We start from the raw sequence: 21,534 nt of genomic DNA on the forward strand, positions 1-21,534 counted from the left end.
TATAACTGGACGGTTCATCTCTTCATCAAGAAACTCATATCTCAGGTTTTTAGGCAGTTCCTTAAGTTCTAAGGTTGGTTTTTTAGGGCATGGCATAGGATCTGGGGTAAGGGATAAACATTTGTAAAGGTTATCATCGATGTAGGGCTTCCTAAAGTTATCATCTTCCAGTATGAGAGTTGATGGCAACTTAATTGTTTTTATGATTTCTTCTTGTTCTATTTCCCTAACGCATTCATTAATCATATCTATGCCATAACATGCGTCTCCCATTACAGGTGCCATAAGAAATTTTGAAAGTATAAATTATATCTTCTCGTCACCTACCTCAAAGGTCAACTTTCCTCTCTTTACATCTATTATGGCTCCTGCAGTTGATAAGAATGGTCTACCTAGAAGGATTGGTATATCCTCATCCTCTTTAATGTCCATGACAACAAAATCAGTAGGGATAAATAACTAACCTATCCTAACAGGGACATCTTCTAATATGCCTATCGGATACTTAACAGATCTATCGGCTAATTGAAGTGACATCTTAGTAGGTTGTAATTCTCCTAAGTTTAACCTCTCACAAACTGCTAAAGGCATTAAGCTCACACTAGCTCCTAAGTCTAGAAAAGCTTTTTCGATGACATGACTTCCCAAAACACACGGAATGGAGAAATTTCCAAGATCCTTATCTTTTTTGGCTAACTTATTCTCGGAAATAGAATTGCATTCCAAGGGCTTCGGATCGTCGAGTCTACGTTTGTTGGTAAGGATGTCTTTGAGAAACTTTGCATAAGAAGGTATTTGGGTGATGGCTTCTGTGAAAGGGATTTCTACGTGAAGTTTTTCTATAACCTTAATGAATTTTTGATATTGTTATTGATCTGGGTCTGTTTGAGTCTTTGCGGATATGGTATTGGTGGTTTATATGGCGGGGGTGGTACATAAGCTTTGTCTTTAGGTTTTTCTCCTTTTTCTTGACCTTCCTGTTTTTCAGATTCCTCTGGTTCCTTCACTTCGTCCGTGGGTTCGGTATATTCCTTAAAAGTTTTGGGTTCACTCAATCTTGGGTTAAATGGCTCATCATAAGCGGCCCCACTTCATAGGGTAATGGCATTGGCTTGTCCTATCAGATTTTGTTGAGGTTGTCCAGGGAACTGTCCTCCAGGTGTAGTCTAGGGGGCTTGGTTTAAGGCTACCTGGGAGATTTGGGTTTCAAGCATCTTGGTGTGAGTAACTATTTGGTCAACCTTGGTTCCTAACTGGGTAATCAGTTCGTTAACGTGAATGTTCTGGTTCATGAACTCTTTGTTTTGTTGGGTTTGAGCAGTGATAAAATTTTCCATAATTTTCTCAAGGCTCGGCTTTGGTGGCACAGGTTGCATAGGTTGATTTGGTCTTGGGGCTTGGTAACCTGGTTGTCTCGGAGGTGCAGTATCTTGGATAGGGTTATTGTTCTTATAGGAGAAGTTCGGGTGATTCCTCCATCCAGGGTTGTAGGTATTCGAATATGGGTTCCCTTAGGCGTAGTTCACTTGCTCAGAGTTGGTTTCGTTTAAGAGACTGCATTCTGCAGATTGGTGTCCTTTGGTTCCATATATCTCACAATCCGACGAAACTACGGCTGCAGTATTCGGGTTTATACACATATGCTTAACCTTGAGGGCCAATGCGTCCATTTTAGCTTGCATTATGTCTATAGAGCTTAAGTCATGTATTCCTCTTTGGGCTTCCTTCTTCTCAACTGTCGCTCGTTCAACTCCCCATGATTGATGGTTTTGAGCCATATCTTCAATAAGGGCACTAGCTTCATGGTAAGGTTTGTTTATCAGTGCGCCGCCTGCGGCAGCGTCGGTGGTCATCTTAGCGTTATAGTGAAGTCCATTATAGAAGGTCTTAATGATTAACCAATTTTCTAAACCATGATGCGGGCATGCTCTTAACAGCTCTTTATATCTCTCCCAAGCTTCGAACAACGATTCTCCTTGATTCTGGGTAAATCTGGTTATTCGGTTTCGAAGAACGACGGTCTTACTTGGGGGAAAGTATCTAGCAAGGAATACTTTTCTAAGGTTATCCCAAGTTGTTATGGAATTGGGTGGAAGGGAATCTAACCACGATAGGGCTTTATCTCTAAGGGAGAAAGGGAATAATCTTAAACAGATTGCCTCAGGAGAAGCTCCATTGGTTTTAAAAGTGTCTGCTAATTGGAGAAATATTTTTAAATGTTGGTTTGGGTTCTCAGTAGCAAGACCTGTGAATTGTCTCTGTTGCACTAGTTGCAACAAGGAGGGTTTAAGTTCGAAATTATTAGCTGGGATGGTTGGGTTTACTATACTAGAACTAGGTTCTTCGTTGGATGGTTGGGCGAAGTCCTTAAGAGGTCTTTGATTTTGATCTTCGGCCATAGGTCTCCTAATTCTATGGAAAAATAAACGTGCGCGAGCGTAACGTTCAGGTTCCGCTAGAGGATCTACTAAGCTTTCGGCGCTGCGAGCCTTTCGCATTGACCGGCAGGTAACAACCTAAGTCTAAACAGTATAACAACAGGGTACGAAACTTGACGAAATTGGTCCCTGGCAACGGCGCCAAAAACTTGATGGGTGCTTTTCGCAAGTATACGAACGCGTCAGAGTAATATAAAAGATTGTCGAATCCAGAGAGACCAAATGTCAATCTATCGTTATCTATTGTTATGGTGTTTATCTAAGGTAATCGAAATAAGGTTTTTAAGAGTGCACAATGAAAAATAAAGTATTAAATTCAATTCAATTAATAAAGACAGGTTCGAATGTAATTCACATAATCAATTAATAATCCAAGTACTTGCTGATAGAATTACTTATGGGCAGTGTTTCCTACTTTGAAAAGAACAAATTTAACGGGAACTGTCGCTTTTGCGTATTCAGAACCGAGTTGTACTCCCTAATCAAACCCTCTTATTGTCACTTATAAAAAGGCGTGCATTGTGTTACAGTAGTAAACCTATTTTTAAGAAATATAGTGTCTTGACTAAGTTGAAAAGTATTTTGACCTGAATTTCTTAACCAAAAGAGGTTCTCACGAACCAGGCTCTAAACTTATAAACACGTCCGAAAATAGTTTTAAAATCACTTTTCTTTTTAAGTTACAAACTCCTAATGAACTAAACAAAGCGCTTTCGCTGTATTTGAAATAGTTAAAAACAACTAAGTTTAAATAGACGTCGGACGACTTTCGATCTTACCCAACGGAAATTAAGTGCGGGAAAACTTAAGTTAAAAGTCAAAATAGCCCTCAAGTGTTTCTACGAACAATTGTACGGATTATCAGTTCAATTACGGTCCTTACATTCTAACCTTTATAGGTTTAGCCAGACATGGTAAAGTAAAGATGCATTTTGATTTTTATCATAAAAACGGATAAATAAAAGTAGTGCGAGTGCGGAAAATAAGTTAAAGTAGTGTGATTGCAGGAAAGTAAATGAAAGTAGTGCGATTGCAGGAAAGTAAATAAAAGTAGTGCGGTACAAGAAATTAATAAAAGTAGTGCGGTGCAAGAAATAAAGGAAAGTAGTGCAGTGTGAGAAATAAACAAAGTAAAGTGAAAGTGCGGGAAAGTAAACAAAATAAAGGCAGTGCGGGAAAGTAAACAAAATAAAGGCAGTGCGGGAAAGTAAAGTAGACAGAGGTAAAGCAATAAAACCTGCTCCAATCGGAGGGTCGAATAAAGTGCGAAACAGAAATGAAAATGGCGGCAGGATTAAACTTCCTTCCAAAGTGCTCCAAACTCGATTACAGACTCGATTACACAGTGTGGCAACACTCCGATGTGAAGCGATTACCACTTTTACACAATACTGATATATGCCTAGTTGTAACTAAGTTTGGATGCTAAATAAGTGCAATCAAGGCTCTATTTATAGGCAAGAAAAAACAAGGAGATTACAAGGATGCCCCTAAGTTTGAATTTGGGAGGGAAACCTTTTGTTCTTGTGGCACCCGCCACAACATCATGGCTCTCGCCATAGGAGTAAAGTGCAGCGCCCAAGTGGAGATCATGGGAGGCGTGGCATTTAAGGAGAGGTTGAGATTGGGACACGTCATGGCTAGAGCCATGGCGCCAGCCACAGTGGGAAGCACAAGTGTAAAATGCTGATTTTTTGGCTTTTTAGCTCATTTTCGCTCCTTTTCTCGATCGGGGCTCCGATTAGACTGAAAACCTGAAAACAAAAAAAAAAACATAGTAATAACATAACAAAATAACAATAAAACAACTAAAATGCATGCGAAATTGGAGTCGAAAATACGGTGAATTTCAGTGTCATCATAAACCCACATATATCTAGTGAATTCATATATGAAGGTTAGAAAATAGAAATTACCTTCATTTTACCTTACTTCAAAAGGTTCACACACGTTAGAGTGAACAAGCTCTAGCTTTTCTCTCAACTTCATGGACGATTCATGTTTGAATGATTTCTTAGCCTACTTTTCTTTGCAACATTCCTCACACACCTGACTTGGTTCCTTAACTTGAGGTAAGCCATATACCATCTTCTTCTGTTGTGATGCCATGGCCAGTTATTATCTTTGACAAAAGTCGAAGCAAGAAACTGATGATCAACCATGTTGATCTCAACCTTGAAGGTTTTATTATCTGTCAACGGTGCCTTCAAGATCATCCTTTCTTCACCATTATACACCTTCATCATATTTTATTCCAACTTCATGTTATACCCTTTGGCAAGTAGTTGGCATATGCTTATCAAGTTACTTGTCATTTAAGGTACATATAATACGTCAGTAATGCTGGCCTTCTGACCATTTCTTCTCACAACAGTTATGTTTCCTCTTCCCTCTGATGTAACATGCCTTAAATTTTCAAACTTGATTACTTTCTTAATTGATTCATCTAACTTGGTAAACTAGTTTTTATTACCATTCATGTGGTTACTACTTTCTGAATCCAGATACCACATATTGGTTTGTTCATTATTCAATTGAGTATTTGCCATGAGTGGCATATCATCAGAGTCGCTTTCTCCAGCATGTTCATATTTCACTTTGTCATCATCTTTTTCTCTAGATTCCTTCTTTCTTCGATAATCTCTAGCATTAATGACGAAATCCTTGACAATTGTAACATTGTACCTCTTTCATGTCAACTTTCTTCCTGAATACTTGTTGCCCATGACTTTCTTGTTGAATCAAAGTGATTCTTTGAATTCTTTCTTGACTTCTCATTATTAGCAAGATTATTTCTCTGCTTCATCTTTTCTTTTCCAAATTTCTTTGTGAATCTTGCTTGCATTTCCTGTTCAGTCACTTTCTCCCTTTCTGAGTTCCTCTACTCCAGTCTCGTCTCATAAGCCTCCAATGAAGCTTTAATTTCTTCCATCTTCTTCTCAGCTAGGTTCTTTGGCTCTTCATTATACATGACAATATACTCAAAATTTGTAGTCAAAGATCTTAACACTTTCTCAATCTTATGCAGATTAGTGATTGATTCACCATTCACCTTCATTTGGTTTGTTAGTAATACCACACACGTAAAGAATTCTAAAACTGACCCATCCTCTTTCATTTGAGTCATCTCAAATTTCTTTCTCAATGTCTACAACTTCATCCTCTTCAACTTTTCATCTCCACCGTACAAGTTCTTAAACTTGTCCCACGCTCCTTTTGTTATTTCTTCTTCAATGATCTTCTCAAACACATTAGGATCCACGCATTGATGGATCAAGAACATAGTTTTTCCATCTTTATTTATTTGTTCCTTATGTGCAGCTTGTTGAACATCATTTGCATTCTCTTTCAATGTCGGTACTCCATCATTCATAATTTTAGCCACATCTTGAAATCTGAAGATGACATTCATTTGCGTAACCCGCCTCTCGTAGTTCTCCTCTTTGAAATTGGTAAATTCGCTGGAAATTTTGTTGATGTTGTGTTACTGTTTTCCAATTTAAATTCTCTCTGAATCGCAACCGGACTCGTTAATATCAATTTGTTGGAACAATTAGGATTTTCAAGAAAGATGAATAAGAAGAAGAAGAAAAAGAGAAAAGAGAAAAACTATATCCCAATACTTGTGAAGCTGTTAAAATTGTTAAATGTTTTTTTAAAATTATACAATGTCATGCCTAATTATAGGAGGTCAAAGGTCAAACCCAAAACATACAAATAAATCCCAAAATATACAAAGTTATATTTTGTCTTCAACATAACAACTATATGTTGTATTCGACTATGTTGAATAGAGCTGACTTCCACTACTTCGACTAGGCCGAACACACCTATGTCAAATACAGACTTTTCTACAAAATAATGAATTACAACTTCTAAAAGTTTTTACATTTATTTTTTTCAGCCTTCTTTGATCTCGTTTAAAATATCATTTTCTCAGTTCGACTAACGTCGTTGTTTTGTTCTTATATTTATCACCGTAACTCTGATTTGCGTGAAATTAATGTCAAAACGACTGGATGAACATAATTGATATTCTCCTCAAGTTTAGTTTATGTTTTAGGGTAAGTTTCTTTTATCTATTTTCAAAATTTGTCATTTTTAATGTATTTTAATATTCTATTTTAATTTTTATTCAAAAATTATCGAAAATAAAACTATTGGAGAATGTGGAGTAAAGGGACCGGAAATTCTGCAGGTGAACTCGAATTTGTATGTAAAAGCATGATAAAGATAGGATTTTACTCGTAGTGACCTTTAAATCTGGTTGGAAAGAAAAACGTTTAAGATAAGAGCTCTTCTTCCCCATACAATTCGAAATTAAACATGAAATTGAGAATCAATTGAATATTGCATATTGTTTGGATGTTTTAAGAAGAAAATAAAATAAAATTTATAATAGTAAAATAAAATAAGGTTAAGGTGTTCATGTTATTTTAATAATATGTTTCTAAAATATATTTATTATGCGGCAGAAGAAATTTGAAAGTAATGAGTAAATTAGTATATTTACTTTATTTATTTATTTAGTTGGCTTTCTTTATTTAAATATTGATAAAGGTTATATGGTTCACGATTTTTTTTATATTAATTAAAAGATGAAATGTGAGTTTGATTTTGCTATGTTGAAATTGTTAGTAAAAATGGTTTTGATTCTGAAATATTTGACATTATGTGTTATTATTTTTACCGTGTGTTTACCTAAGTGTTGTAATTACGTATCATAGACGTGTGTATGTAGTTGCTTTTTGTCTGAGCCGTGTTTACATGTTTCCTGAATATTGTGATGTTTCACGTGACCGCAGGAAGAACATTGGGTTTTTACCACTCGTTTGTTTTACTTTAAATTACATATCTTTGCAAACATGTAATTATAATTTTATATTAAAAAAATTAGCACTTTTTAAAGTAAATATAATTTTTTTAATAATGTATTGGATCAAAAATCCGGGGAGTTGCACAGTAAAGGAAGCGAGATAGGACAGTGAGGCAACTTGTGAGCTGTTGTACTTCCTTTACGTTAGTGGGGATACACATTGTGATGAGTGCTTGGCACTTATCTAGATTAGCCTCTATGCCTCTCTGTGTCATCATGAAGCCTATAAATTTCCCTGTTTGGGCCCCGAAATAACACTTGGTGGGGTTTAGGCACATATCATACTTCTTGATTGACTATATGACATCTTCCAAGTACTCTAAATGGTTGTGTCCTTTGATAGTCTTAACTATCATGTCATCAACGTAGACCTCTAGGTTTCTCCACATCTGATGAGAAAAGACATCATCCATGAGGCGTTGGTAGGTGGTTCCAGCGTTCTTAAGGCTGAAAGGCGTGACATTGTAGTAGTAGTTGCCATAATTTGACATGAAGGTTATTTTGGGCACATCCAGGGGATCCATCCGAATATAGTTGTACTTTTAATATGCATCCATAAATCTCAATGCATGGTAGCTTGGTGATCCTTCAATGAGGCAATCTTTGTCTGGCAGATGGTACAGATCTTTGGAGTAGGCGGCATTCATACTGGTGAAATGCCCACGCATTTGAGACTTGTTGTTGGCTTTTCGTACCAGAACCACGTTGGTCAATCAGGTGGGGTATTTTTTTTATAATGAATCTAGTATTGAATATTTTTTTCCACCTCTTCATCATTTAAGGTCCTTTTCTCCTTGTCTACTTTTCACTTTCTTTGTGCCACTGGCTTGATGGAAGGGTGGATGGCGAGGCGATGCCCACCACTTTAGTGTCTATTCCTGGCATGTCGAAGGGAGCCCAAGTGAACAAGTCAATATTCTTAATGAGTTTGTCGACTAGTTCACGTTCCTCCTTCGTGTATAATAAAGTACTTATCTTTGTCACATGATAGATATGAGAACCTATCTGGACCTCCTTCAAATCTTCCTTGGGTGGGATCATTTCCGCTTCCAAACTCAATCTATGGTCCCAACACTCGAAGTCATTATTTGGAACTTCTTAAGGAGGGATATCAATAAGGGTAAGCTTTTCTCTAGCCATCTCCAAGCTACTTCGATAGCACTTTCAAGCTACTTGTTGGTTCCCTCAAATATTACTGAATCGCCCATCAGAGAGCGGGTATTTTAAGGTTAGGTATAATATGGACATGACTGCTCCCAAGATGATAGTGTATGGTGATATGGCGTCAATAATGAGGTAGTTGACATCAATCTCCTTGGCATCGCCTCCCTCGCCACATGTGGTTTCCAAGGTTATGTGGCCTAGTAGTTATACATGTTCGCCTGATAATCTCGTCAAAGAATAATTGAAAATTTTCATTTCATTCGGGTTGAGTTGCAGCTTCTAGAAGGCATCCCAAAATAGGACGACAGCAGAGCTCCCAGGGTTTATCAACACGCGCCTAATGTCCCAGTTGCCTTGTTGCATAGTGATGACCAGATGATCATCATTGTGAGGGTTGAGGCCAATAGTGTGCTCCTCATGGAAGATAAAGTTAAACCTTTTTTCCCTTGATATCTTATGGGGAAGCAAGTGGATATTACATTTACTGCAAACACTCGCCTTGCGTATTTCCTCTAGGAAGATCTATAGTTACCTCCACCGTCGAAACCGCTGGTGATGGTGTTTGTGTTATAGGTTATGGTTTTGTCATCCATCTTTGGAGGGAAATGAGGGAGTTAGAGTAGAAGTGTGGCCCGAGTTAGTGTTGTCGGGCCCCACAATAGGTGTCATTGTACTGGTCAAAAAGTACAGTTATGTGTGTTCCCCCTGCTAGGGCAGGGAAACTCAGAGACCTTGGTAGGTTTATTAAAATTGTTGGATGGTTATGGGTTGCCCACGATGGCGAGAAGTCTTGTATGGTGATGTTCTACGGTGGTTTAGGGGTCCTGCTCACGTGAGGTGAGAGGCCCTGTTGACGGACGATGTGCTTAGGTATAAGCTTCTGCGGGGTGTAATCATATGAATGATGATCATGTTGAGCGATATGCTTTAGGGTGTAATGATCTGTATGCCTTAAAATATGTGTTCTTTCTCCTGCATATGAGATGTATTTGTAGAGGGCTATATGGCATAGGATTCTCTTAGGAATGATAATCCCGCACTCAGTCAATAGTGGGCGGTTGAATCCCTATTTTCCAGGAAGTTATGGGTCAGTTATTGACCTTGACTTCTCTCTACCCCATAAATGTCTTATCCCATATTTTCCACTATCGGACAATAGGAAAGTTCTGGGGTGAGTTGATTCCTCCTTTTAGGATACATTCCAACGTCGTCTCTTATGGGACAGTCTAAAGGTATCGCCCTAGGTGCGACCCTTTGCAATTATAACACTACACTAATATTTCATAACACTTGTGCTACACCGTTGCTAATATTTCATCTGAATCATTTCCAAACATGGATCCTCTCTCACTTTCCACGCATCTCTGATTGGTCATATGAGGATGAATACAATGAGGCTTGGACACATGTTTGCTCATTCGTCCCGCTCAGAGGGAATCACTATATTAAGGCATTCCAAGTTTTATTGGCCACATCCGAGTATATGATATACACTACACAACATACAACAGTCATTATTAGACGCACCCATTGGATGATATAGCCTTCCACTTTTGATGATTGGCTTGTAGGTGACGCCTTATTTGTCCCAATGTGTTTGCTCCTCCCACTATCTTCGACATAGATGTTGTTGCGATGTTTGATGATTTTTATAATCATCTGGTACTAGAGGAAACACGAAGTGTGCCATCTCCTTCACCAAAGAGTGATGCATATGGATACATCCAATGGTTCTTTTAGAGTGTCGCATCCTTAAATGACACCATATGCTGAGGGAGATTTATCTAGGCTAGCTCACTTGGAGATATTGGAAGAGGAATAGGTTAGGGTAGATCATGTTGTTATGTCTTTCCCGTTTGTCAGCGTATTGTGACCATTGGGAGAAAGGACGTGGAGAGAGGAGAGTTTGAGGAAGACAATCATGGGATGACCACCGTATAGGCCATAATAACCTAGGCAAACAATGCCTTATGGTACAGAAGGTAGAGAAGGAATCAGGGGTCAAATACACCTAGTAGTTCACTTTTACTTGTATTTCGATAATATTTTTATTATGGTTTGCAATTTATCAACAATGATGTTTGATTATGAATTTTAATTGATTTAACATATGGCTTTTTAATTGAATTACATCATTATATTGTTTAATTGAATAACAATTATGTACACTTAGTATAAATGGCCTAAAATATAAAATTTCTTTAAAAATGTCAAATTTATAACAAACTTACTACTTAGGATGGAAATTAGTTTTTCTCAAGGGTTTGTCCAAAAATATAGTTCTGAATTATTTCTTGAGTTTTGAAATAAACATATTATCATGAGTTTAAAATATATTCAGCGATTATTACGAAAGTAAATATATAGACTCACTCTTCCATATGTACGGAGATATACTTTTAGATTAAATTTTTAGTAAAATGAGTGAAATATTCATTTAAGAAGAGTTGTGGTGTAATTTGGATGTGCGAAATATACTTCCGAATTTGGGAAGAGTAATTTTAGATTTTACAAATGTAGTTGTTCACTAGTAAAGATGTGAAGAAGAACCCCTAAGAAATTACTTTTATCAACTAATTTTAGGCAGTTTTAATATTAGTCTAATGAATTGCTAATTTTAAGCAATTTCCCTTTGAATTAATACTATCCAACTAGTTTTAGATACTTTAAATATTAGTTTGTTTGTTTTTTTTAGAGGAAGCGATAATAACTATTAGAAGGAAAAAAAATTAGAGGAAGTGGTAATAACTACTAGAAATTTTTTTCAAGCACAACCATGAGAGTGAAGGTTCGAACTTTAACATTTGTGTCTACCCTAACGATATTGGTACTTTGTCAATTTCTCAAACACAACCGTGAGAGTTAAAATTCGAACTCTAACATTTACATCCAATCTAACAATATCGGTATTTTGTTAATTGAGCTAAGATTTGCGAATGTTTTAATATTAGTCAATGTGATCATTGGAAGAAGAAAACGAAAGTACATTGAAAAAGACAAATAAGCAAATCAATAACAGTCATGTGATTAAGACTACACAGAGGTGAAAGAAGGAAATAACGTTAGAAACCACATGGCGTGTTGTTAAAGTCTACTGCACATAATTATCGCATATGAGACTCATTAACATCGTGGATGAAACAGCAAGACACATTCTGTTACATAATAATACGACAGAGTAGCCATGTGCTCAGAATTTCCATTTGGTCTACACATCTTGTCATTTCCAATTGGCCTCACTCTCCCCTTCAAACCACATCAACCAAAAAACTCCAAATAGATGCTATAACTTGTTTTTCTAAAGTCAGAACTGCCGAATGAACTAACCCAACACAGAAATTGTCAGAACGGCCTGATGCGTTTTTTTTCAGAATTTTAATTAATGGTATTAACAATTTTACTTCAAAATCATTACATACTACAATTTATAATTTTAAAAAAATGGAATCTACCAATGGTTAGTTATACAACCAACAAATCAGAAAGCAATTCATCAATCAAAGATTCTACTATGTCCTCTTCAACCTCTAACCCTTCTTCAAATGCTTCAATGTCAAAGTCAAGCCATTTCCCATATCCTCTACTCATGTCATTGCTCAGAAGTTCTTCCGCCATAACATCTTCCATGTTCCTAAAACTCAACATCTCTTTGTACAATTCTTCTGCTAAGATGTTCTTCCTCTGAATCGATGTCACCCATCTAGGCCATGATTTGCAACTTCCAACAAAAGCTTGCTCGCATCTCGACTCTAAGCACTCACTCACGTAGTCGAATAAAACCTTCCTGTCAAGCTTAGAGTACTCTTCTCCGCAGTATGTTGTTGTTCCGGTACTGTGATTCTCCAACAGATCGAAGAGATTTGGCATTATGACTGTGTTAGTTCGACCCATGATGAATTCTTCTGCCATGAACTCTGCATTGCCGAGTATGTTTTGTACATAGTCAAGTTCCATAATGCCTGATCTTTTAAAATCTACCATGTTCGGTGATCTGATTATTTGTGTGACAGACATGTTGCGCGCAGTAGATACGGAAGAGCTTTGCTCTGACGACGTCGCTTCATTTTCAAGTGATTCAGATCCGTTTATCTGGGAAATGTTAGATACTTCCTCATCTTGCATGGATGAATAAACCGTGCTGCCTGAAAAACAGGAAGAAACGGATTGGCAAGACAATTTTATATGTTTTCTTATGCTAGGAAAAAAGCAACAAATTTCTGGGAATTTTGTTATCACCAAATATTGATGAACAACCCCTAATGTATTAACAAGTTTGGAACCGATATTTGAAAACTAAATAAAAGACTAATGAGATTTTGCTTTGAGATCTAAACAAATAAGTCTCATTGCAAGGGAAAGATGAACATTACCATAGGTACTGTCTTCACTATCCATGTAACTTTCACTGACAGAAGGACCTTGAAAGTTTGTATCAGCATTGGAATGCTGACAATCAAGATCATTTCCACTTTCATTGTTGCTGCTATAGCTAGGATCTTCCCTTACTTCCAATGTCTGTAAAAGTGATTGAGCACTAAGGTAAGCATGTCGACTCTTTTCAGTTCAAAGATAATTGAAAATTGCAAACCTAATTTATATAATTAGACTCTAAATGGCATGTGGATTGTAAACAATTATTCTCTGGAAATCGGACTCAACGTATTTTTTTTTACTATGTGTTGGTAGGAAGCAAGTGAAATGCTAAATCAAGAAGTACTACTTGAAATGAAGACCATTACAGATGAAGCTGAAAATGTTAGAGAAGTTATATACCTGCAGTTGCTGATTCGTGTTAAGCACTAGCTCGTCACTTGAATAATATCGATAGTTATGCATTCTATCAAGTTCATCACTGAACATTTCATCTTGTTCCATATCTGTGGTGTTTACGATACTGGATGCTTTATCTTGCAAACTAGATCTCAAATCAGTAGATGGCTCCTCCGAGGCTAGGGTACATTGAGGTAAGTTAAGTCTCGATGTTAATTCTTGAAGCTTTTGCTCCAACAGAACACTCAATGCATCACTATCTATCATATGTGTCGGAGATAGTGATAATTTTTTGGGATGAAGATTATCATTGTGCCCGAGAGAGTCGACACCAAATCTAGTTCTGGTTTCCGTCACCTGGTCAGAGGATAGTGACTCCGGCATGCTTTTCCTCAAGGGAGATGTAAATGTAAATGAAATGACATCACTGCTTTCGTTCAAGTTAAATGCATTCTGATCAATACTTCCATCAGTCGTATAATTGCATTTTATGGACTTGCTTTCGAAATCACTTTTTGCATGATCGGGACTTCTTGCCTCGTGAAAACCTCTGCTGTTATACTTTTTCTTTTGGGAAATACTTTGTGTTTTGGATGGAGGAAACTCCTTTCGGTTATCAGTTGCCCTAGAGCCTGACCTTTTAGGCGGAATATTGACATTCGTAGCACTCTTGTTTGTTGCCTTCCTGATCCCGGTAGAACTTTCAGAAGAAGAACCTCGCGCTGTTGGCTTGTTTGAATCTATTTTTGAGGCTGATTTACCTTTGGAAATCATGCCGTTTTGCTTTTGATTATTCTGAATCAGCACATTGCTGTTACGGCTTGCATTCGTTTTCTGCGGCAATGCTCGGTTTATAATTGGTTTCTGGCTCCTTGTGGGCTGGTTTGATTTTATATCATTTTGTTCTTTCTGCCTCGTATATTTCCTATTTCCATTTGAAACCAATGTATCTCGGCTTTGAACATTGTTTTTGGATGGCATTGCAAGAGAACCTGATTTTCCTTTAGAGCTCCGTTTATCATAATCTCTTGAACTCTTAGAGCTCTTCTCACTAGGCTTGCAGTTTGAACGGTTGGTATTGTTCGAATCCGCTTGCTTTCTAGGCATGGGAGCATATTGTGCAGCTTCCAATCTCTCTTTCAAATCAAGAATTCTTAGCGGAACAGATGAAGACCCGGACGATAGCATTCTATTCCTCATATACGGCTGAGGGCTTCCATCAATTATTTTAGCAGCTGCCTCCATTATGTGAGCTGCACTTTTCGGCGGCAGAAAACCATTACTCTTGATAGGAGACAATAATCTATTGTGAGTAACTGGAATGGGTTTAGCTGACTTTGGAGGCAACATTTCAGTTTGAAATCTCTTCATTGGCCGGTTTTCCATTTTACGTGCCTTTGATTCCATGGCGTCCCAAGAAGATTTCTCTGGCTTAAATGGTGTGTTTAAGTAGTCAGCGCGACGGAAGTCATCTGTGAAACGAAGATCACCCACATTATAACGAGAACCTCCATGAGACTTGTAAAATGAAGCACCGGAAAGCTCACCAACTTCTGAAGTCGGCAACGAATCCAAACCCATGAGTCTTGCTACTAACCCAGGGGCTTTACTACCACACCCTTCATCACTACAACCTGATACGGCGCAGTTAAAATCACCACTTGCAATATCACTCGGACTTGCTCCATTCTCATCCCCCTTTATCTAAAATAATTGTAATCACCAAACCGAAAAATAAGTCAAACAAAAAATAATCGAAAATTCCAACAAATGATAAAAAAGCATGCAGCAAAAAGTGGGGGAAATTCACACCCTATAGAACTGCGAGTCTGGCAAATTCTCTAGATTTTCCTTTCCCTGCTTTGAAACCTCTGCAGTGGATGTAACATAAACATTTAGAATAGGCATATCATCTAAGTGTGTGTTTGGTTTTACAGTGAAAAAAATTGATTTTGGATAAAAGTGAGTTAAAGGAAAAGTGATTTATCTTTGGATAAACTCTTGCAAAAGGTAAATTTCAGTATAAAAATCACATTTAGACTCAAAAACTACAAATCCTAGCTTCAAGTAAAATCAATTCTGGAAAGTAAAATCAATTCTACTCGAGAACAACTTAACATGTCAAAATCAACTCTTCACATCTAGAATCAATTCTAAGTGCTCCCAAATGTGAAACCAAACATACACTTAGTGTCTGTCTATGTATAAGCTATTTCCAAGATAAAAAAAGATATAATAAAGTTAAACTGTTTCTTATAAACTATAAACTATTTTCATAAGCTATTCTAGAGAGGTTACAGGGAAAAACTGAAAAGTGATTATGGATAAAATCAAATTAGTCAATCCAAACAAGTCCTAAATAGATGAACATGACAAGAAAACAATGACAACAAAAAGGAACATTAAAGAAAAACACAACATGAATGAAATTACCAGGTAAAGTTGGATTATTCCAAACGAGCTTCTTCCGAGATTTGGCATTCCAATCAAACAAGCTAAGGAAACTTCCCTTGGAACGTTTTTTCTCCATCTCAAAATCCTTATTTTCCTATCACAATTAAACAAAAAAAACCATCACTTAACAACACTGAGAATGAAAAAAAAACATTTTTTAACAACAAAATTGTCCCAACTCCAAAACCCAAATCTGAAATCTACAAACCAATTTCAACAAAAGTAACAAACTTGAAAATAGAGAGATTCAAGATCTTACCCGAAACGAGAAAAGCCTTCACTCAGAAACCCAAGAGTCTTACTTGTTGACGAGGAAAACCCTTTGCGACATTTTTATGAATCAGGCCAAACACCCATTATCCAATGTACATAATTTAAGAATAATATTATTATTAAAATTGTTCCGCAAATCGAAAGAATAGTAAAAATTTATCGAAAATTTGAAAAGGGTTAGAAAGACAAATACATAACCCTTTGTGTTTGTGCTCATTTACTCTCTCCACGAAAATGGTCAAAGCAAAAGAGATCTGGAGAGAGAGAGAGAGGTGACGGTGTCACTTGCGTCTTGTGAAGTGAGTGAGTGAGAATTGAAGTGTTTGATTTTTTGGGCTCAAAAAATCAAACGAAGTAAATGAATATGAACGGTGCACCCTACATTGATTTTTTTTTCATAATTCTTATAGTTAAATTAAAATGAAGGTTCATTTTTTAGACTAAAAAAAATTGTAAAACCTAATTTAATTTAAACTATAAAAACAATTTTACAGTCGTTTTTAAGAAAAATAAATGGGGAGAATTTAATTCTTCTTTATTTATATTTTGTTGGATTAATGAAGGAAGTATATATATATATATATATATATATATATATATATATATATATATATATATATATATATTATAATATATATATATTATATATTATATATATATATATATATATATATATATATATATATTTTTTTTTTTTTTACCAAAATAATCCACTTTTTAAGAAAATTCTCAAAATACCCCTAATTTCAAAAAAAATCCAAAAATACCCCACTTTTAGGAGGAGTCGCCAATTGAATTGGAGACTCCTCTTAAAACTTGAATGGAGGCGCCAATTGGATTGGCTATGGCAGGTGCCCTAGCAAATTCAATTGGCGTCTATGTGTAGGTTTTAGGAGGAGTCGCCAATTCAATTGGAGACTCCTCCTAAAATGCATTTTTTGTGTTTTATGGTATAAGTGAAAGATAAATTTGATATAAGACGACTTGATATTAATAAAGTTTGGAGTTTACACAAAGAAACCTAATGGTGATGACCGGGATCACCTAACCGACCTCTGGTCCCACATCCTCTAGCTACCCTAACCCTTGGCCCTAACCCACGTTGACGATTCTGCACCGGTGTTTGATCATCTGTGGGGCCAGAAGCGTCACTACCAACTACATGAGAAGGTCCGTTGAGGTATTCAGACAAGTCAGCAAAGTCTTCAGTATGCATTGATGGTGTACCGCCGTAGCTGAGCTCATGACCCATGCCAGAGAAGTTGGGATGTGGTTGACTCATGGATGGGCGATTGGGACGGTTGAAGGGAGAAATGGGTGTGAATGATGCGTCGAGGAAAGGTTGGAAAGGTTGTTGGGGTGTTTGGTAGAGATAGGGTTGTTGGATGTTTTGGTTTTGTGATGTTTTGGCTTCTTGGCTACGGTAGGAGGAGGGGCGGTTGGTGTTTTGGCTAAGGCGACTTTGGTAGGGTGATGGGGTGGGTGCGAAGCGATGTTGGGTCTCAGGTTGATGGTCAAATTGTTGGTGGTGGTATGGGGTATGCTCTTGGTATTGGGGTTGGGTAAATGGCATGTTTTGGTTGTATGTTTGTGTGTTTGTGGAACGGAAAGTTTGACGGATATGGGGTTGTGAGTAACTGGGCTGAGAATGTTGTTGGGGGTTAGATGTTGATCCTTCTTGTGTGTAAGTTGCCTGGCGTGGGTCGTATAGGTACATATCTTCGGCGATGAACTGAAAACCAACTGATCTGTACCAAGCCATATAAGTACGACTTGGTTTTACCTCAGTTGGCATGACTGCGTCAGTTAAGACATGGTCATGACGGTGCTTCCATTTGTGACACTCCGATCTTGCGAAGCTTTGCCATGGATTGAAGTTCCATAGGTCGTTAACTTTACGCGGATACCATTCTCCTAGGCTAGCTGGGGGGTCTGGGATATTCTGGACAAAGAGTGTTCACAAGATGTTATGTGTGATATCTTAACATGAGATATCCTATGTACCTGCTGGAGCTTAAGAAACATAATCATGCAGGATTATTTCAGAATGTCATACACAAGGTCATGGCATCTGATATGTGTGTACCTGTTGGAGTTTAAATGAAAGACATGATCATGCAGGATTGTTTCAGTATGTCATACACAATGTCATGGCATCTGATATGGTTGTACCTGCTGGAAACTAATAATGGAATTATGGAATTATGCAGGATTGTTCCAAGATGTCAGACCCGATGTCATGACATCCTGTACACAGAACATTCAGTAGGAATGTCTGGTGTTTTGTGATTGCACAATTAATGGCAATCTATGTTTGATTGAAGATCTGATTTGCAGGCGCATTCAATCATTGATTACAACCTGATTTACTTATTTTCCAAGGAGATCTAACCAGCTGTCATGGGAAGATTTAATTGGAAAATAGATTTAGGGTTTTCAAGATGTCCAAGCCCAGCTGAAAGCTTCTATAAAAAGGGACTTAGAAAACCTATTTTACAACACAACCAATACTGAGCGAAATATAGAGAGAGAGCTAGGGTTTGTGTTTGTTTAGTCGTGAGACTTGTAAGCCATTCAAGTTATCTTTTGATGATTGAATTGGACTAATTTGTGGTTGTAATTTGTCACTCTAAAGCTGTTAAGCAAGAGTGTGTGTCTACTTGATCAAAGCTGTGAAGCAAGATCAAGTGTGTGTCTTCTTGGTCAAAGTTGTGAAGCAAGATCAAGAGTGTGTCTTCTTGATCAAAGCTGTTAAGAAAGATCAAGAGTGTGCCTACTTGATTGAAACTGTGAAGTAAAATCAAGTGTGTGTTATTGAAAAGTGTTTTCTTTTCTCAAGGGATTGTTGTTTAAGATCACAGGTGTTATTGTAGGGAAGTGAGTGGGTTCTCATATCTAAGAGTGCTTAGGTAGAAATTGCACGGGTAGAGATTAGGTGAGAAAGACTGTAACTTGTTGAAGTGTACGGAGAGTCTTTGAACTGATTCTATTTTAGTGAATTTCCTTCCTGACTTGGTAGCCCCCAGATGTAGGTGAGTTGGACCGAACTGGGTTAACAATTGCTTGTGTATCTTGCATTACTATTCTCTATCTTTATTCTGTTTGCATTACTCAGATATTAGTGTCGTGACATTACCTTCGACATCTCATATCTGATACCAGAATTTCAATTGATATCAAAGTAGGCATCCTGCTCTGGTTCTGGGTGAGATCTAAGGGCGATACTTTCTGGTACAATGGAGAGAGATGGAGGATCTGTTCACAGGCCACCAATTTTGGATGGATCTAACTATGACTATTGGAAACCTCGAATGGTAGCCTTTCTAAAATCTCTTGATAAGAAGGCTTGGAAGGCTGTGTTGACAGGCTGGGTGCATCCTGTAATTACTAAAGAAGGAGAAGCCACTATTGAGAAGAAGCCTGAAGAACAATGGTCCAAGGAGGAGGATGATCTAGCCCTTGGAAATTCTAAAGCATTGAATGCAATATTCAATGGGGTAGACAAGAATATTTTCAGGTTGGTAAACAACTGTGAAGTGGCCAAAGATGCTTGGGACATTCTCAAGACCACTCATGAAGGCGCCTCTAGAGTAAAGATGTCTAGACTTCAGCTGCTCACCTCCAAGTTTGAAAATTTAAGGATGAAAGAAGATGAAAAATTCATGAATTTCACATGAGTATCCTTGAAATTGCTAATGCCTCAGGAGCCCTGGGAGAAAAGATGTCAGATGAAAAATTGGTAAGAAAAATACTCAGGTCACTACCTAAGAGATTTGCTATGAAAGTAACTGCCATAGAAGAATCTCAAGACATCTCCAACATGAGAGTTGATGAGCTGGTTGGTTCTCTCCAAACATTTGAGATGGGGTTAAATGTTGGCTCTGAAAAGAAAACCAAAAGCATTGCCTTCATATCAAACACAGAAGAAGAAAATAGTCAGGATGTTGATGAAGAGTTGGCCAATGAAGTTGCAATGCTGGGGAGACAGTTCAACAGACTGTTAAGAAAAATGGATGTAAGATCCAAGGCAAATGTCAAGAACATCTCATCTGACATCAGCAATGGAAGAAGAGCAAGGTCAGATGAAAATCCCAAAGAAGGAAAAGAAGTAAAGTGCTATGAATATGATGGGTATGGACACATTAGAACTGAATGTGGGACCTACCTCAAGAAGCAGAAGATGAGTCTTGCTGCTACCTGGTCTGATGAGAGTGATACTGAGGAGGCTGCAAATCTAGTGACTGCATTGACAGGAAAATGGGGATCTGATGAAGACTCAAGTGATGAAGAAGTGACCTTTGAAGAGTTGGCCTCTACCTACAGAAAGATGTGTCACAAAAGTGTGGAGCTGTGTAAGCAGGTTGAAAGCCAGAAGAAGGAGATAACTCAACTTGAGAATGAGAAGGTAGAACAATTGGAAACCATCTCCAAATTAAAAACAGAAGCAGTGGCCCTAAAGGTCAACCTAGATGAAAGTCAACAAGTTGAAAGCCAAAAGATAGTACAGCTGGAGAATGAAAAGGCAGAACATGTGGAAACCATCTCCAAGTTAAAAACTGAAGCTATGTTCTTAAACTCAAAACTAGAAGAGATGGCCAAGTATGTAAAGATGTTAAACAATGGATCTGACTCCTTAGACAAGATTCTTCAAACTGGACTAATCACAGGAGACAAATCTGGATTAGGGTACAATAAATCTAAGGCTGAGAGCAGTTACACTAGTTATAAACCTCAATGCAGCAATAGTAAGAGCAGTCCTGAGATGTCACAACATCAGAGGAGAAGACAGCAGAAAGGGAAACACCAAAGATGGAGATGCCATTACTGTGGGAAATTTGGTCACCTAAAGCCCTTCTGCTATAAGCTGTATGGTTACCCTACCTCTGTCCATCAACAGACTCACTATCAACAGCACAGGCCTATCAACAAGAAGCAATGGGTTCCTAAGACTAATGTTACAAGTCTATTAGCTCACATTCCCCTCAGAATCTCAGCCAAAGAAGAGTGGTATTTTGATAGTGGATGTTCCAGACACATAACTGGAAACCAAGACCTACTAACTGACCTGCATCATCATACCATAAGCCATGTATCCTTTGGAGATGGAGCAAAAGGTGAAATCAAGGGAACATGTAAGCTTGATTGTCTTGGAGTTCTTAAACTTGACAAGGTTCTACTTTTTAAGGGCTTGACTGCAAATCTAATAAGCATCAGTCAACTATGTGATCAAGGTCTGAATGTTAACTTCACCAAAACTGAATGTCTAATTTTTAACAAAGATAGTGAAGTGATTATGAAAGGAATCAGGACCAAAGACAATTGTTACATGTGGAGCTCTCAAATGGGTTTTTCCTCAAAGTGTTCCTATGCCAAAAAGGAAGAGATGAAGATAGTTGCTAGAAGAATCCTCAAGAGTAATGAGAGACAAGTCTGTGGGAAATGTCAGACAAGGATGTCACACCAGAAGCGCAGACTTAACCTCACTTCCAAAGAAGAAAAGGTCATGATGGCCCAAACAACTGAGAAGTTAGATCAAATAGGTGGACATGTGACTAGTTA

General features: G+C 37.6%; 1 protein-coding gene and 1 non-coding gene across 3 annotated transcripts; one reads left to right on the plus strand and one right to left on the minus strand.

Annotated features, from left to right (window-relative positions):
• Positions 1 to 1,908: 1,908 nt before the first annotated feature.
• LOC127133549 (small nucleolar RNA R71) lies at positions 1,909 to 2,015 on the plus strand. The gene has a single exon (XR_007807510.1). It is a non-coding gene; the product is annotated as a small nucleolar RNA R71 (small nucleolar RNA).
• A 9,802-nt stretch (positions 2,016 to 11,817) lies between these two features.
• Positions 11,818 to 16,340, minus strand: LOC127132454 (uncharacterized). Of its 2 annotated transcripts, XM_051061406.1 has the most exons (7): positions 15,962 to 16,340; positions 15,682 to 15,796; positions 15,061 to 15,119; positions 14,796 to 14,952; positions 13,252 to 14,720; positions 12,849 to 12,993; positions 11,818 to 12,620 (listed from the first exon to the last, which is right to left on the minus strand). In XM_051061406.1, exons 2-7 carry the CDS (start codon positions 15,776 to 15,778, stop codon positions 11,941 to 11,943), a joined length of 2,607 nt encoding a protein of 868 aa, XP_050917363.1. In that variant the 5' UTR covers positions 15,779 to 15,796; positions 15,962 to 16,340; the 3' UTR covers positions 11,818 to 11,940. The 2 variants fall into 2 exon arrangements, with proteins under 2 accessions (XP_050917363.1, XP_050917362.1); XM_051061405.1 differs by having other exon boundaries at positions 13,252 to 14,952.
• Between the last annotated feature and the right edge of the window lie 5,194 nt (positions 16,341 to 21,534).

This window comes from Lathyrus oleraceus, chromosome 3 (assembly GCF_024323335.1).
Source record: "Lathyrus oleraceus cultivar Zhongwan6 chromosome 3, CAAS_Psat_ZW6_1.0, whole genome shotgun sequence".
Lineage (NCBI taxonomy): Eukaryota > Viridiplantae > Streptophyta > Magnoliopsida > Fabales > Fabaceae > Lathyrus > Lathyrus oleraceus.

Bases quoted from the DNA above. Each gene is read 5' to 3' on its own strand.
- LOC127132454 (XM_051061405.1), bottom strand. From the start codon at position 15,778: ATGGAGAAAAAACGTTCCAAGGGAAGTTTCCTTAGCTTGTTTGATTGG. The intron at 14,953-15,060 runs GTGTGAATTTCC...CAATTATTTTAG, and splicing joins CAGACTCGCAGTTCTATAGG to ATAAAGGGGGATGAGAATGG. The intron at 12,621-12,848 runs GTAATGTTCATC...CCTGTTTTTCAG, and splicing joins TAGTGAAGACAGTACCTATG to GCAGCACGGTTTATTCATCC.